Source organism: Chelonia mydas, chromosome 3 (genome assembly GCF_015237465.2).
Source record: "Chelonia mydas isolate rCheMyd1 chromosome 3, rCheMyd1.pri.v2, whole genome shotgun sequence".
Taxonomy (NCBI): Eukaryota; Metazoa; Chordata; order Testudines; family Cheloniidae; genus Chelonia; species Chelonia mydas.
The window spans coordinates 197,077,837-197,093,265 of record NC_057851.1 but is presented as its reverse complement, the minus strand read 5'-3'; the positions used below and the strand labels follow the sequence as shown (position 1 = coordinate 197,093,265).

Genomic DNA, 15,429 nt, shown 5'->3' with positions numbered 1-15,429 from the left:
GAGGGGGGATACCAGGGTAAGGGTTTCACAACCCAGGGAGAAGGATTCACATCAAAGGCAATATTTGCTTAACAAATGGGCTAGCTACAGATGTGCATTGGGCTTCTGTGTAGCCTCTGTTGTAGCTGGTCTTGTGAAATCCTGGAGGGATGGGAGCAAAAGTTTTCTCTTTATCTGGCACACCCAACAAGGAGTTAGTTACCCGGGACACGGAGCTGTAGTAGCTTTGAGGCTGTCTCTGAAATAGATTGTCCTCAGAGCTAACCTTCTCTCCCCACTGAAACTTTTAACAACCCCATCTGCTGCAAATATTTGAAACAAATTCCTTTGACCATAGTTGGAGCTGATCTGGTGAAATTCTGTAATCTGATTAAATACAGTTACAAGAGGTCACAACCATGACAGGATTTTTTTTTTTTTTTAAGGGAGCAAAGGTTTTCAGCTGTGTTAACCCATAAAATGAGCCATTGACTGGTGCAGAATTAAATGATCATAACAATAGAGAGAAGGTACTAGAAATATGAAAACCAGTAAGAACAGAGAAATTACTTGCTATTTCACTCTGTATAGGGCTCTGATTCTGTAACTGACTACATGACCAGTCAGAGGCTTGTCTGCCTGTTGTCAGTTGCATGATTGGGACCTAGAGGACCCAGCACTAGACTGAGACTCAGATCTGTGTTCTATTCCTGCTCTACTACTGGCCTGCTGGGTGACCTTGGGTAAGCTGTGTCACTTTTCTGCCTCGGATGCATCCGATGAAGTGAGCTGTAGCTCACTTCAAGTTTATGCTCAAATAAATTTGTTAGTCTCTAAGGTGCCACAAGTCCTCCTTTTCTTTTTCTGCCTCAGTTTCCCCATTTGTAAAATGGGGATAATGATCCCGACTTCCTTTGTAAAGTGCTTTGAGGAAAGTGCAATAGAAAAGCTAGGTGTTATATGCAACCAGTGCATCTGGGGTTGTGTAGAAGAAGAAGAGCCAGATATCTACAGGAAGGAACAAAGTTCTAATGATAGCCTTAAGAAGGAGAGAGAGTTTAGGAAAGTACCCATGAGCTTGTAGTGAGAGGTCTCATCGGGTTGGGTACACATAATGTAGAAGCAGAATAATAGTCTTGTACCAAGCAGCTCTAATGTGACTGTCTCTGGAGTATGGCATTCTTGAATAAGGTGGCCAGAACTGATCTCCGATCACATCGGATCAGAACAAAATAAATAAGACAGGTGGACGAGACACAAATGTAGCGTAAATCTTTCATGACACCTTCTTACTTGAAGTACTCTTTAGTCACCTGAAGCTACAAATGCTCAAAAGGCCTAGCCATGAAGGAGGGAGATGAATAATTTAAGTTAGTACCAGGGTGTATATTGGAAGACTTCAGTAGACTATCGCAAACTTGTTAACAATAGCTACTGGAGGATTCCTCCCAAGGGAATATGTGAAAGTTCCACTGTTTGGTATCCTTAACACTAGACCAGTGGTTTTCAACCTGTGGATCCCTAGGAATCTGCAGACTATGCCTAAGATTTCCAAAGGGCTCTGCACCTCCATTCGAAATATTTTAGGGACCTGCAAATGAAAAAAGGTTGAAAACCACTGCACTAGACCAAGCACAGCACTGCCAAACGTGTAGTAGGGGAAGTATCCTGCATTGGCAGAGAGGAGTCTAGAGATCTAATTTTTTTTGTAAACCTCAACTTCCATAGTTATCCTAGGTCTAAACTTACCGAGTAACATGATTTGTATTGATACTAGTTTTACAAAGACCATAGCTCTTTTAGAGAGAACGATCAGGAAAACCTTCTGTCATTGTGACATCTAGAAAATAACACGAGTTCATCTTGCTGAAGCAAACACAGTGAAGAGAATGAAGGGAACTATCATCTCTTTTACAAAAATAACCCTTTGGAAACTGAATTCCAGACTGTTTCCTTGCCAAAAATAATTTACTTATGAGAGGGGCTGCTTCTGAGGCCTAACATTGAAATGCTGCCTTTTCTGGGGGCGTGGGATAAAATTTCAAGGACTCTAAAAATGTGATTAAAAATAGGCAACGTTTTAAGACCCTAATGGTGGCCTGCTAGACTCCTTTTAGTAAAAGCTGCAAAAATATACCAGGGGAAAATAAAGTGTAAAGCTACCGCTGCACAGCTGCAGTTGGCTAGCTTGTGCCGTGGCTCATGAAAAGTGCCTACGGAAGCTTAAGTAACCGATGACTGTAATACGGGGGTGGGGGTCTCTTGCCTGAAAGGTCACTGCACCTCGTTGTCAATACTGAACAATATCAAATACCTCTTTGGAATGTTAATATTTAAAAATGGAGTGGATCCGAGAGAGGTGCATACTTCTCTCCTCCTTAAACCATGGCAGCATCTTCCTTCCAGAACCACGTGCAAGGGGGGTAAGGCTGTCAGAGGTATCATCTGTGCATTAAGAAACCACTCCAGCATCCCTTTCTGGCTTATGATGTTGCCAGAATCCCTTGAACGTATCCGCAGGATGAGGATCACACTCCCTTCTGCTCTTCTTTGCAGAAGCCTAGTGCTGTTAATGGGGCAATGAGAGTAAAGACTAGTGCTACCGTAACTGCCCTTTTGAATGCTCCAGGCTTGGGTTGTTTAAACCATATTGGTGCCTCCTGTGTTTGGAAGAATGAGACAGACTCCTAGGATGCCAAAAAAGCAGAACACTCAGCGTAAGGTTTGGATGGTCAGTCAGCATCCACCTCCATGCATTTGTGTGAAATCTGCTTTTCAACCTGTTTTGAGGGGGCTCCGTCAGCCAAAGGCGTCTCTGTTGCCTGCAGTCATGCATGGCTGTGGAGCTGGACAGAGAGTGACTCCAGTTCACTTGGTAGCTCAAGTGTAACTTCTTTTTTTCCCTTGTGTACTTTAACTTCAAAAGCCTTTGGGGTGGGGGGCTGCTCTCGCAACTGATGGTGAGAATAAAACAAAGTGTGGAGGGTGTGATCATTGAGACGTGACTTTCTCTGCAATAAAAAATCTCCCTCCACCCGTTGTGCAACTTTTTAAATGTTTTTTTTCCCTAATTGACAAGGTTAGGGGCGTCCATTTTAAAAACTAATGGGGAGCCCCCCTCCATCCACTAGAGTGGGGTTGGAGTTCAGTGGCACTTTTAATTTCTACATCAAGTGTAGCTGTTTTCTTGTCCCAGCGTTGTTGACTTTCTTAATAGCCGTTGACCTGCTACTGCAAACTAACTTGCACGAAGAGTTTTTATGCACCTATTCTCCACAGGTGTTAATGGAACTACTCATAAGTAACAACTACCAGTGTGAGTAAAGTTCTGCAGGATCACGTCTTAGTTTGTCATTCTACTGGAACTTACTTCTTGATTGTTACGCTTTGGCTTCTGTTCTGCTAAAATCATCCCTGATTGTCATGCTGCTAAACACAAGTAAATCCGCTTGGAAGACTCCTCCTGGGATTTGTTTTGTGTCTTTCACTCTCTGGTGTCACTAGGACTGTTTTGTGAATTATGGCGCCGTCTTTTATATTACAAAAGAGCTCCTTCATCTCTGGCATTATTGCATTGGCCCAAGGTTACCATGCTGTGATACCAGATACTGCATCCACTCGCACTCGAACTACAGGAAATAGCTGCAATATCACGGATACTGCTCTGAGGTAGTTGTTGATCACCTAGAATCTGTGTGATATTTGTGAAAGTCAGTTACTCCTGGAAACCTACATCATTCTGTATTAAAGAGCCATTGAGCCTGAGTTTTTAATGATGACCACATTGCTGTAGGCATCTTTGGAAAGGCAAAGACAACTCTTCAAATAATTATGCACATTTCTTTAAAAGAGCTGGTGTTAGGGTAAGCACAGCGTGCTATGAAGTCACCGTAGTCAGGTTGCTTAGAGTAAACTTCTGGTGCCTTTACTAATGTCCTAAAACGACTGGTCCTAAAGACTTGATGGTTCACTAGGGATGGCAGGACTCCATGTAATTTAGTGGAGGAGTCCTGCCTCTTTCAGAAACTCTTAAGGGCGTAGTGCACATGTTTAACCCTAACTTCTTTCTATTAAAGCCATCTCCTTTTTCATAACTCAAAATCATACCTGCTAGTCTTATTCTGTTTTAGTGCAAAGAAAGCTTTGCCTGAACAAGAACAAGTTTTGTGGGTATACTAGACAACACACACACACACACAAACCTTCCCAAGAAGAAAATCTATATGTGAAATTCTCTCTCTCTTTGTGTGGCCGTGATCTTGGGCTGAATTTATAAGCATTTTTGGGGGGAAAAGTTTAATATGTAGCTGTAATTTTGTGTGGTGAACATGAAACTAACCTCTTAAAAATCCACCATCAGTCCTGCCCAACTAAACTACCCTGGTGACATGCGTTCACCCTCACCTCCACAAGAAGGCAAATGCTTTAATATTAAACAAAGTAAACATGTCTCTTAAGGAGCACAGAAGTCCCCTTTATAGCTCAAATTGTGATGTGAAATAAAAACTTAAAGTTTATGCTGTTTGAGAGAATCTTAAGGTTGCCTGACTAAGCACAAGTCAAGAAATAACGCAGTACCCACAGTTTTAACTCTGCCAGTTGTTTATGCATTGCAGTATAGTCTTAATTATGCAGTCTCGTCCTAACTACTCAAATACACTACGATACCATGCAATTTTGTTTAGCTGCAGATGTAGCATCAACTTTAATGGTCCTAATAATGCAGTATATCTGTACTGACTCAGGGCCAGGTCTTGCAAAGTCTTACCCCAAATTATTCTACGCTGTTATGTCTACACTGCAATAAAACCCCCTGCTGTGGCAACGAGTCTCGGAGCCCGGGCCACCTGGCTCTGGCTGTGGGGCTGTAAAATGGGTAGTGTAGATGTTTGGGCTCAGGCTGGAGCCTGGGCCCTGAGACTCTCCATCCTTGTCCGAGCCTGAACGACTACAGTATAACTTTACAGCCCCGTAGCATGAGCCAGAGTCAGCTGACCTGGGCCGGCTGCAGCTGCGTCCCGGGTTGTTTAATAGAGTGTAGACATACATTTGCATTGCATTTACGTCTCTGCTGAAGTCTCTGCAGGACTTAGGCCCTTTGACTTCATGTGCTGGAGAGGACAAACCTTAAGGTTGGCTATTGACTAGTGATTATTAAAAATGCCTTATTTTTGTCTTCTCAAGAAACTGGTGTGCCCTCCTTTGAGTATAATTGAGGGAATGAGGCTCTCTGTGTAACTCACTGCTGAATGTAGTTGTCGTATATGTTGTTGTGGAGCGAGGGAGTAGCAGCGCAGCTTCCTAATTAAGGTTGCCTATGATTAGCTGGAAGGAGGAGTAAAATGTCTAAAGCGGTACAGCAGGGGGTTCTCAAACTGCGGTCACCAAGGCTGGTGTTAGACTTGCTGGGGCCTAGGGCCGAGGCCGAAGTGAAAGACCGAGCCCCATAGCCAAGGCCTCAGGCCTTCGGCCCTGGGAAAGGGGCCTAAGGTTACGTGTCTCCTGCCCAGGGCAGAAGCCCTTGTGCTTCAGCTGTGGCCTGCAGGGCTGGGGGGGGTTTGAGCTTTGGTCCCCCCCTCCTGGGGTCGTGTAGTAATATTTGTTGTCAGAAGGGGGGTCACGGTGCAGTGGAGTTTGAGAACTGCTGCTCTACAGACTAATTTATTTGGTAACTCTTGCAGTAAAAGTTTTTTCCTTTCAAACACCTTGGACCTGTCTCTCAAAATAGATGGTTCCCTGCTCCCAAGCCCATCTAGCAAATGTCTGTCTGTGTGCTTCAAAGTCCCTGGCTGAATCCAAATTAAAATATACGTGGCATGAGACTAGATGACCCTTGTGGTCCCTTCTAACCCTGTGATCCTATGGGAGACATGGTGGGGCTGGAAACAGTAACATTTAGCATTGCGGTAACATCAAATTAGCTTCTGCGTGTTAGGCGCTGTACAAACATGGGTCATGTTCTTATGGCCGAAAAGGTTGGGGGGGGGCGTGTTTTTAAATAGCAAAATAACTAGTGCGCGTTTATGGTGGGATGTACCAACCCCACACTGGGCCTGGGGGGCTAATGAGAGCCCGGGGGTGCAGTCAGCCTGGCCTTGCGTGGGGCACATGTCAAGCTGGGTCTGAGGAGTTCAAAGGGCTGCCCAGGAAGGAGCGCAGCCCTGTCTCTCTCTCCGGGGAAGAAGCGCGGCCAGGATCAGGGAGCTGAGCTGGGTGAGAGCCTGGCTGGAGGAAGGTACCCAGGCAGCTGGGAAGCAAAGCGGCAGGAAGTGAGCCCGCCCAGGGTTCTGCCTGCTGAGTCAGAGACTGCCCTGGGAGGGGAGGAAACTCGCCAGCAGCAGAACCGGCTGGGTGGCAGACAGAGCTGGGAAGCGCTGCTGGGAGCCTGGGAAAGAGGCTTCGAGAGAGCAGGGCTGATCTGCTGGAAACCCAGGAAGAGGCTGGAGCAAAGGCCCAAGGCGAGGCAGAAAGTAATCCTGGGAAGGCAGCAACAAGTCTGTAGTCCGGCCTTGGCTGCCCATTCAAGGGTCCCTGGATTGTAACCCAGAGAGAGGGAGGGCCTGGCTTCCCTTACAAGCCCTGGCTCACACACTTTGGCAATGAAGACATCGCTGCAGTAAGACGTTCTTGCCCTCAAGAGTTTACCACCGAAATAGACAAGACAAAGTGTGGGAGGGGAAACTGAGGCACGGGGCGGGGAGGTGACTTGCTCAGGGTCACCCAGCAGGTCACTAGCAGAACTGGGGAAGGAGTCCAGAGTCTCAGGGCAGTGCCCTATCAACCTGTGTTGGAAGGCAGCGTCATTACTCCTAAACTTGTCACTGACAAATCTAAATCTACCACTGGTGGCTGATAGATGTGGGAAGATGCTTTTAAAAAAAGGACTTTGTGAAACAGATTGGTGACCTACTCTTAAGAACCCCAAGTCCTAGGCCTTATGGGTAAGAGAAGAGACCCTGTTTTCTTCTCAGCCACGAATGTTAGAAATACAGCATTATACTGGTTTTGGAGCATTCATTAGCCAGCAAATGATAGACGCTGATGAAATGGCAGTGTCAATTGTGCAGAAGTTAGATGTGACTTGTAGTGTTTTAATTTCACAACTCTCCCACTAAATAATCTGTACCATGGACCTTGCTGCAACCTAGACTGACATTCCCAGAGGAGAATTCCTCCAGCTGGCACTGTAAGGTCATTGGGCTCCTCCAGCTTCACATGAGATGTTCTGAGAACCAGGCAGAGGAAGCTGGAATATTGGTTTAAAGCTTTCTCCTCTGGGCGTCCGTGGCTCTCTGGGAGCTCTGAACACTACTGATTCTGAAGCCCCCCTTCTGCCCCCATATCAGTTAATCCCTCTTTCTAGCCTTGGATCCTCTGCCTCCATATTTGCACATAGCTTAAAAAAAAAAACACAACCCAACCAAGCATGGGTTTATGGTGGTTCAGGTGTGCTTTCTTAACACACATACTGGAAAAGCAGCGCAAATCATAACTGCTGCACTGCCATTCTAATGCTCTGTCTAACACAGTTGGTTCAACAGTGCTGTGTGCCCTGAGGGGAGACAAAGAACTGAAAATCATGCCACACCGCACATGCAAAGCTGCTTCATTTAATGATCACTTGGAGTAGTAACATTTCAATCATACCATACATTGGCTTTTGACAAAGATGAGTTGCCACCCAGAGCTCTTCAGTGCAGTCACAGGCTGCGTGTTTGACGAGACGCTACGTAAATGCATTTTTAGGAATGCGCCTTGATGATAAGAAACTCACCGATGTCAGTTTTACTGATGCCTTAGCACAAGTTGTCACCTCAATGGATGACCTAATTGCGGTGCTTGGAAAGCTCAGCAGCAAAAGTTGGCCTGAAAATTAATTGTGGTAAAGTCATAAGTTGTCCGGTTGTGGAGTTTGAATACGTTGCGGATTCTAGCATCCTAATGGGCGACCACCCAGTCGAGATAGTCAGTGATTTCAGCTACCTCAGCTCGGTTGGGCAGCATCAAGGAATAACTTGAAGCCTATACTTCAAAAGCGTCGGCAGTAATGGGACACCTCCATTAAGAACGTCTCTTGAAAATGATGAGTAGAGAGATGAAGCTGAGGACACTTAATGCTTTGGTGGTCAATATTCTGACCTATGGGACTGAAAAGAAGTTGGATACTGTTCAGATGAAGTGTCTCCAAATGTTTGGAAACATCAAATGGTACAAATTGAAGTGAAATGACTAGATCCATTTTCTAACTAAACAGGTCCTGCTCTTTCAGTCATCCAGTGCTTGCCTACCAACTTCCCTGTGAGAATCCTCTTCAGCTTTGACCAACTTAAAACAGGATGGAAAAGAACTCCTCCCTTCCCCCCAAAAGACCTAAAACACAAGGGCTGGACAGTGTCAATAGACAACTGTCCCTCACAGACCTCTGACTTTGTAATGTGCCAGTTTTGGTTCAGGACAGAACATCTTGGAGGTGCATAATGCATTTGATAGCCTCTACGGTAACCAGCCGACAGCATGAGACCTAACCAATCCACTGGATGGGAAAAGACTGCCAAGTTGACTGACTAAATTAAAATTAAGTATTTTTAAAATCATAACGTAAATATCTAGTAACCATATTATCTGTGCAACACAGTACTAAACAATAGGGTGGATTCATTTTAAACCAGGAAGGAGGAAACCTTGACTGAAATAAGTGGTTTTAATCTTGTTTTGCCCTTTTCAGTTATTTCTCTAAAAAGCATCTCATTCTCATTGGTTTGTTTGACAAATATTTGATCTGTTCACAACCAAATATATCCTTTACATAAATTTTTTGCTACTTTTTATTACATGTGTGATACACTATTTCCATGCACTCTTATTTAAGCAGTTTAACACACACACGTTTAGATTTTTTTTTGGTTAGAAATTGGTGAATGGCGCACTTTTCTACCCGATTACTTGGGTTGGGTCAAGCTGTACTTGAATGGGAATTGGAATTCAATTAAAAATGCACCAAAACATTTTAAAATTTGTTTTTATTAGTTAAATAAAAACTACCTTTACATGTGCTGGGTACATAAGAAAATGTGTGTATCAAAACATATTTTGCATTTAAAACTGACTTATTAAATACAGGAAATATTAACTGTGGTTAGTGAATTGATTGGTATGTTGTTTTTTGTTTTTTGTTTTTTTTTTTGGTGTATGAGCCAGAGTTTCTGTGTTTGGGCACCTAAAGATGCAGACAAATGCTTTAGTAGTTGTTTCAGAAGCTCTTTATTTGCATATTTAGGTGCCTGAATGCTTTTTGAAAATTCATGTCTTTCAGGGTTTTTAGAATTTTAGCAGATATCATTGTGACGTTGCACTCCATAATGTTTCATGGAAATATGCTTATGAGTGTGAATATGATGTAACTGGAATATGCTTCATGCAAAAGGTCTCTTGTAAGGTATCGTTACAAAGCTTATGATCCACTGAGTGTGTGCATCCCTATTTGTTTGCATGTATTATTTCTATGTCTGGGGTTAGGAGAATAAGATATAAACTTGTATTACTGATGTTAAGTGGAAGCCAATAAGGGTGCTTCAGAATCAATGACTTGTAAATGGCTCTGTTTACTTGCAAACCTTCCTGAATATGTGCAGGCCAGCCCTGAAAGAATGGAGGCTGGGGTCTCACAGGACATGTGAACATGTCACCTGATACTGGAATCCCTCTTTAAACCTGGTGCTTTTCCATTTAGAAGGAGGGGTGGGGACCCAGAGAGACACAAGATTTCCGCCGTGTGCCAAGGCTATAAAAAGGGGTGGAGCAGAACAAAAGGGGTGGCCAGTCATGAGAACACCCCTAGTTTCCACCTGAGATGGCTGCTGGAACCAACAAGGACTGTACCAGGGGAAAGGATTGGGCCCAGACTAGGAAGGAGTCTAGTCTGTGAAAGACCTTTATTGGAACATCTCTGAGGGTGAGATTTTACCTGTAATCGGTTTCTTAATGTATTAGGCTTAGATTTGCATGTTTTTGCTTTATTTTTCTTGGTGACTTACTTTGTTCTGTGATCACTTGAAACCACTTAAATCCTACTTTTTATTCTTAATAAAATCACTTTTGTTTATTGATGAAACCAGAGTAAGTGATTCATACCTGGAGGAGCAAACAGCTGTGCATATCTCTCCATCAGTGTTATAGAGGGTGGACAATTTATGACTTTACCCTGTATAAGCTTTATGCAGAGTAAAATGGATTTATTTGGGGTTTGGATCCCACTGGGAGCTGGGTCCTGGAGCTAGATGACCTACTGAGCAGTTTCGGTTAAAGTCTGCAGCTTTGGTAGCGTGGACCTGACCTGGGTCTGTGCTCCAGCAGGCTAGCATGTCTGGCTCAACAAGGCAGGGTTCTGGAGTCCCAAGCTGGCAGGGAAAAGGGGCTCAGAGGTAATTCCAGCACATCAGGTGACAGTCCCAAGGGGGTTTCTGTGACCGAACCCATCACACTCATCCTCTTCGAACTGTTCTCCCCGCCACCCCCTTTTATAGACTTGAAGAAACAAGCTTTCCTGCTGCTTAAACTCCCAATCGGTTTCTCAAGTTAAAGAAAACATTCTCTGCCTGCGCTTGCAGAACTGAAACCAAAAGCTTTCCTGCGCAGCAAACTGCAAGTACTGAGCCTTGGGGAAATGTAAATAACAGCGTTCGCTCCATTGGAAAGGCTGAAAATAATTACATCCTGCAGGATATGACATTGTGTCCTATTTATAAAGCTTGAGGTGATATCAGAAGTTTAAAGGTGTCTTGTCCCTCCACCCCAGTTCTTTATAAACGAAAACAGCAGCACGCTTTAGCTCATTAAAACTTGAGGCGTGCTCCTTGGTGCAGCCTTTATAAAATGTATTTAAATGAGTAATAAGCGATAGTAAGCTTAGACCTTAACATAGGTTGTCAATTTCAAATTGAATTTGCAAATAAGCTGTTTTTAAAAAAAATATGTAATTTAAAGTAATTTTTTTTTTTTTTTAAATTCCAATTTAAATAAAATTGGATTTTCATCCACATTGATAAAGAACCATACGTCAACAGTAGGCTGGCCATTTGTCCAGTTTGAAGCTGTCTCGTCGTGTTTTTGGACCGGCTTTTTCCCTGTCCGGTACTGGATGTCCAGTATCATTGTCACAGTGCATGGGGAACGTCACTTTCTGTCCCACTGGCGTGGCCTTAGGTACGCTGCGTGGACACGGTCACGCCAGTGGGGGCCGAGCAGCAGGCTCTGAAAAAGGCACCCTCTGTGCGGTGGGACCTCACGTGGACTCTGTGTGTGAAGTTACAGGGGCACGCAGGCAGGAGCGGGCCTGTGCTGTTCCCAGACCTACTGGAATGCCCGTTATTCTGGGGAATGTGGCAGTGGCCACTCTGATCAGCGTAGCCCTGTATACACATTTTGCAACGCTGTATAGTGAATCAAACTGAAAGTAATTCAGGGACTGGAAAATTGTGTCCAGTTTTGTTGTCAGCGCTTCAGAAAGGATCTTGAAAAGAGCTGCTGGAATGACTCGTCTGGAAAACATGACTTTTTAGTGAGACTTCAGAAGCTCGGTTATCTGCAGCGGATCCCAGAGAGTGTTAAGAGGTGACTTGGTTGTGCCTACGAGTACTGGGGGAGGGAGGGGAAAGATTTTTGATAGCAGAGGGCTCTATAACCTACCGCAAAAAGGCGCAGCGAAATCCAGTGGCTCGAAACTGAAGCTAGACATTTCTAACCTGAATTTAAGTTGCAAATTTTTAACAGTGAAGGTAATTAACCGTCGGAACAACTTAGGGTTGTCAGTTTTGGCTGGACATATTTCCTGGAGGTTTCATCACATGACACAATCTTTAAAGCAGTGGTGCCCAAACTTTTCCTGTTGTGACCCCCTCCCCACCTTACCAGTAATGGAATCTGTCAGCGTGCCCCCCACGCCCTCCCCGCATTACTGTACACTTGATTCAGCAGAGGAGCTCGGGCTGAAGGCAGAGCCGGGGGCAGAACTGGAGATGTGGGAGGAACTGGGACTTAAGATGGAGCTGGGCTGGGGGCGGGCTGGGCTGTAGCTGTAGCTGGGGGCAGAGCGGGGCTAGGTGACGCTCCCTTCCCACCCCCCTCTGGGGGCTGGCCTGAGCTCTGCCATGCGCCCTTCCAGCTTGAGCTGTAGCTCACGAAAGCTCATGCTCAAATAAATTGGTTAGTCTCTAAGGTGCCACAAGTCCTCCTTTTCTTTTTGCGAATACAGACTAACACGGCTGCTACTCTGAAACCTTCCAGCTTGGGGGACCACTCCTTTAAAGATTAACCTTAGAGACTCCAGGCCAATCTTGGAGGGTTGCCAACCCTCCAGTGGTGGATTCTCCGTCGCTTGCCGTCTTTAAATCAAAGCTGGCTATCTTTCTGATCTACGTGCTGTAGGTTAATCGGAAGTATGAGCTGGCTGCAAGAACCACGGGGTGAGGTTAGGTGACCTGTGCTTTGCAGGGAGGTCTGACTAGGTGATCCGAACGGTCCCTTCTGGCTTTAGTTGTGAGTTGCAGTGTGTGTCTTGGCTCTTGCTGTATGCCGAGGGCCTGGCTGAATTGACAGCGAGTGTGGGGTGAGAGTTGTGCTGGCCGTGGGCTCACTGGTGTCATGTGTGACTGTTGCCTTACCATACCATTTATTGTCTCTTAGGGCTTCTATCTCGAGGAAATACACTTGAGCAACCTTGACTCTAAGCTGGCAACGTGTGTGTCTGTGTAATTGCCACTGTGCTCAGGCAACACAATGTAGGGCAGGCTCCACCCCGTGCAGCTGTGACCGGCATGCTCACCCGCCCCGCCCCTCCACTAGATCCCGAGTGGAGGGAATCCCCCACAGCCTAGGGGGCATCTGCAGAGGCAGGATTGGCAGCTTTGCGTGAACTGACCCTGGCTTCTGCTTTTGAACGTTGTAGCCCGATGGATTAGAGTGGAGGGAGTCGCCAGGAGGCAGCCCTGCATGCTACATAGGCATGGCAGCTCTAACTTGTGTTTTATAACCTCCGTAACTGAAACACACCTCCCTGCTGTTATTGGAATAAGTGCTAGAGACATTGAATAAACTAGCACACGGGGGCGGGAGGTGTTGATACATCCCTTATGAAACAAGCTTGGGGTGGGGAGAGGTGTAATAAAAATCAAGAATACAGGCTGGGGTCTCTGCTTTGCACTGCTAGATTTGGTTAGTTTAGCAGTCAAATGTATGTATTTATCTTCATGCAGTTTCATGCCTGGAGACTGGCTGTACCATGCAGAAAACATGGGTTCGAATAACTGGGACTTGCACTTTTATTTTGTATCTAACACAGGTCTCCAGCATCAGATTATAATTAAAGGACTGGCTCTAATGTGTATAGTGAGGATTATATGCTGCTGCAGAGAATAATTCTTGTTGTGGGTTATTAATACCCACTTGGCTGTAACAGGGAACATGCGGAGAAGTCTCGACATTAGCTTCTTTGGAGGTTTTTTTAAGAAATGGCTGGACAAACACCTGTCGGGGATAATCTGGGCATACTTGGTACTGCCTCAGATGGTGCATGCGTGCGTGTTGGAATGGATTAGATGGTGTCCTGGGGACCCTCCAGCCCTACACTTCTATGATACTGTATACCAGTAAGGTAGCATTCCATTGCTAAAAGAGAGTGTGAAAAATTTTACCTAATTGCAAATGGTTATTTCTCTTTAGCATCTAAAATGCTGAACGTGTTTCTGGGTTCTCTAGACCTGGCAGGGAAGGAGTACAAGACGACGACTCATGTCCTGGTTTTATCCTACTATGCGCACACTTGGACATTGTGTAATGAATGAGCTTCTTTAAAACCTCTAGATCCGTTGGCTGACTTTAGCCTAAGAAATCAACTCGTTTAAGCTGTTCTTCACCACATCTTTTCCAGTCTGACCCACACCTAGTTTTGTAGCTTGCTGGGACATGGATTTTCTTCTGCATTTTGTACAGTGCTTAGAATAATGGGGCCTCTCCCTTTGGTGGCTCTGTAATAAAAACAAGTGTTACTTATGCACACACGTACCCCCACTCCCCACTTCCACTGCAATAGATCTGGTGCTGGGAAGCTGTATCTTGGCACTAACTCTTGTTTTTGCCTCTTGCAGATAGAGAGAAGTAAGCCAGGATGGATTTGTACGATCCTCAGACGCTGGGTGTTATGGTCTTTGGTGGTTTCATGGTGATTTCAGCTATTGGGATCTTCCTGGTGTCCACCTTCTCCATGAAGGAGACCTCTTACGAGGAAGCCCTGGCTAAGCAACGCAAGGAGCTCGAGAGAACCCAGCAGCACAAAGTGGAGAAGAAAAAGAAAGAGAAACCTGTTGAGAAGAAAGGAAGGGCCAAGAAAAAAGAGGAGAAACCGAATGGGAAAATACCTGAGCAGGAGCTGGTTCAGGACGTGACTGACTCTCCCAAGGAAGTAGACCCTGAACCTATTGCGATGTGTGAACCAGTGATCATTGAGTCTCCTATTCTGGCGGTTTCAGCTCCCCCTCAGGAGAAGGAGAAACCTGCCCCGTCCCCTAAAGACAAGAAGAAGAAGGAAAAGAAGGTGGCCAAGGTTGAGCCAGCTCCCCCACTTGTTACTTCTCCATCAGTCGCTGTCCCAAAATCTTCTCCAGTCTTGGAGGTAGCTGCCAAAGAAGTGCCCGTTGTGGCTGTCCCACCGGTCGGCACGCTACAAAGTGCTCCCGTAGTTAATTCTGTTGCTGTCAAAAAAGCGGAAGCTCTGGTAACCCAAGAAGAGCCAAAGCACGATGGAGCTGCCAAGAAGAAGGCTGTGGCCAAGAAGAAGAGCGAGCTGAGTAAGTATTTGACTCCTGCAAGTGTCCTTACGGCAAGTCACCAGAGCCGCTATGTGTTGGGGACACTGAGCATGGGTATGTCGCGTGAGGCACGGAGGGGGAACGCCCCCTTCCTCCGCTGTGGACTTGCCTCGAAATGGCTGTGTTGCCTCGGGAGGCTGGTTTTGAAGGGCTGGTTACGTGTGTGGCGCTCTTGTTAGACTGGGAAAGCCTCAGTGGCTTGGGTTCCTCTCTGTGAAACTCGACCACAGCCTCCATTTCTTGATTCAGTGCCTCTTTTTTTAAAATATAGCATCTTGTGTTGGTGCTTCTGTGTGCTTGGAGCTGGCTTCTCACTCTGACTTTTTTTTTTTTTTTTTTTTTTTTCCTGTTTTGTGCGGGCGGGTGAGGTTTTGCAGCCTGCAACATGCAGGAGGTCAGACTAGATGATCATGTTAGTCCCTTCTGGCCTTAAAGTCTTTGAGTCTATTTCCTTGGATCTGAATGCCTGAGTCTGACTGCTTAAGTCATGTAGGTATTTGTAACATGCTCATCACAGGTACCTGAACACCTTGAAAACCTGCACAAATGCAGAACGAGGGGGTTGATGGGGAGACTTGTATTCTCTCTT

The 15,429-nt window shown here is 45.4% G+C and overlaps 1 protein-coding gene across 8 annotated transcripts in view; it reads left to right on the top strand.

Annotated features, from left to right (window-relative positions):
- The window catches only part of RRBP1 (ribosome binding protein 1), a 56,205-nt gene that overhangs the window by 1,905 nt on the left and 38,871 nt on the right, over nt 1-15,429 (top strand). For 5 of the 8 annotated variants that reach the window (XM_043544092.1, XM_043544093.1, XM_043544091.1 and 2 more), the window contains exon 2: nt 14,121-14,819. The exons of 2 other annotated variants lie outside the window; for them this stretch is intronic. In XM_043544092.1, the coding sequence (XP_043400027.1) occupies nt 14,141-14,819 (679 nt within the window). In that variant the 5' untranslated portion in view covers nt 14,121-14,140. Of the gene's footprint in view, nt 1-9,824; nt 9,932-14,120; nt 14,820-15,429 lie in introns of those variants that run through there. One more of the 8 variants, XM_043544094.1, reaches the window with a different exon arrangement.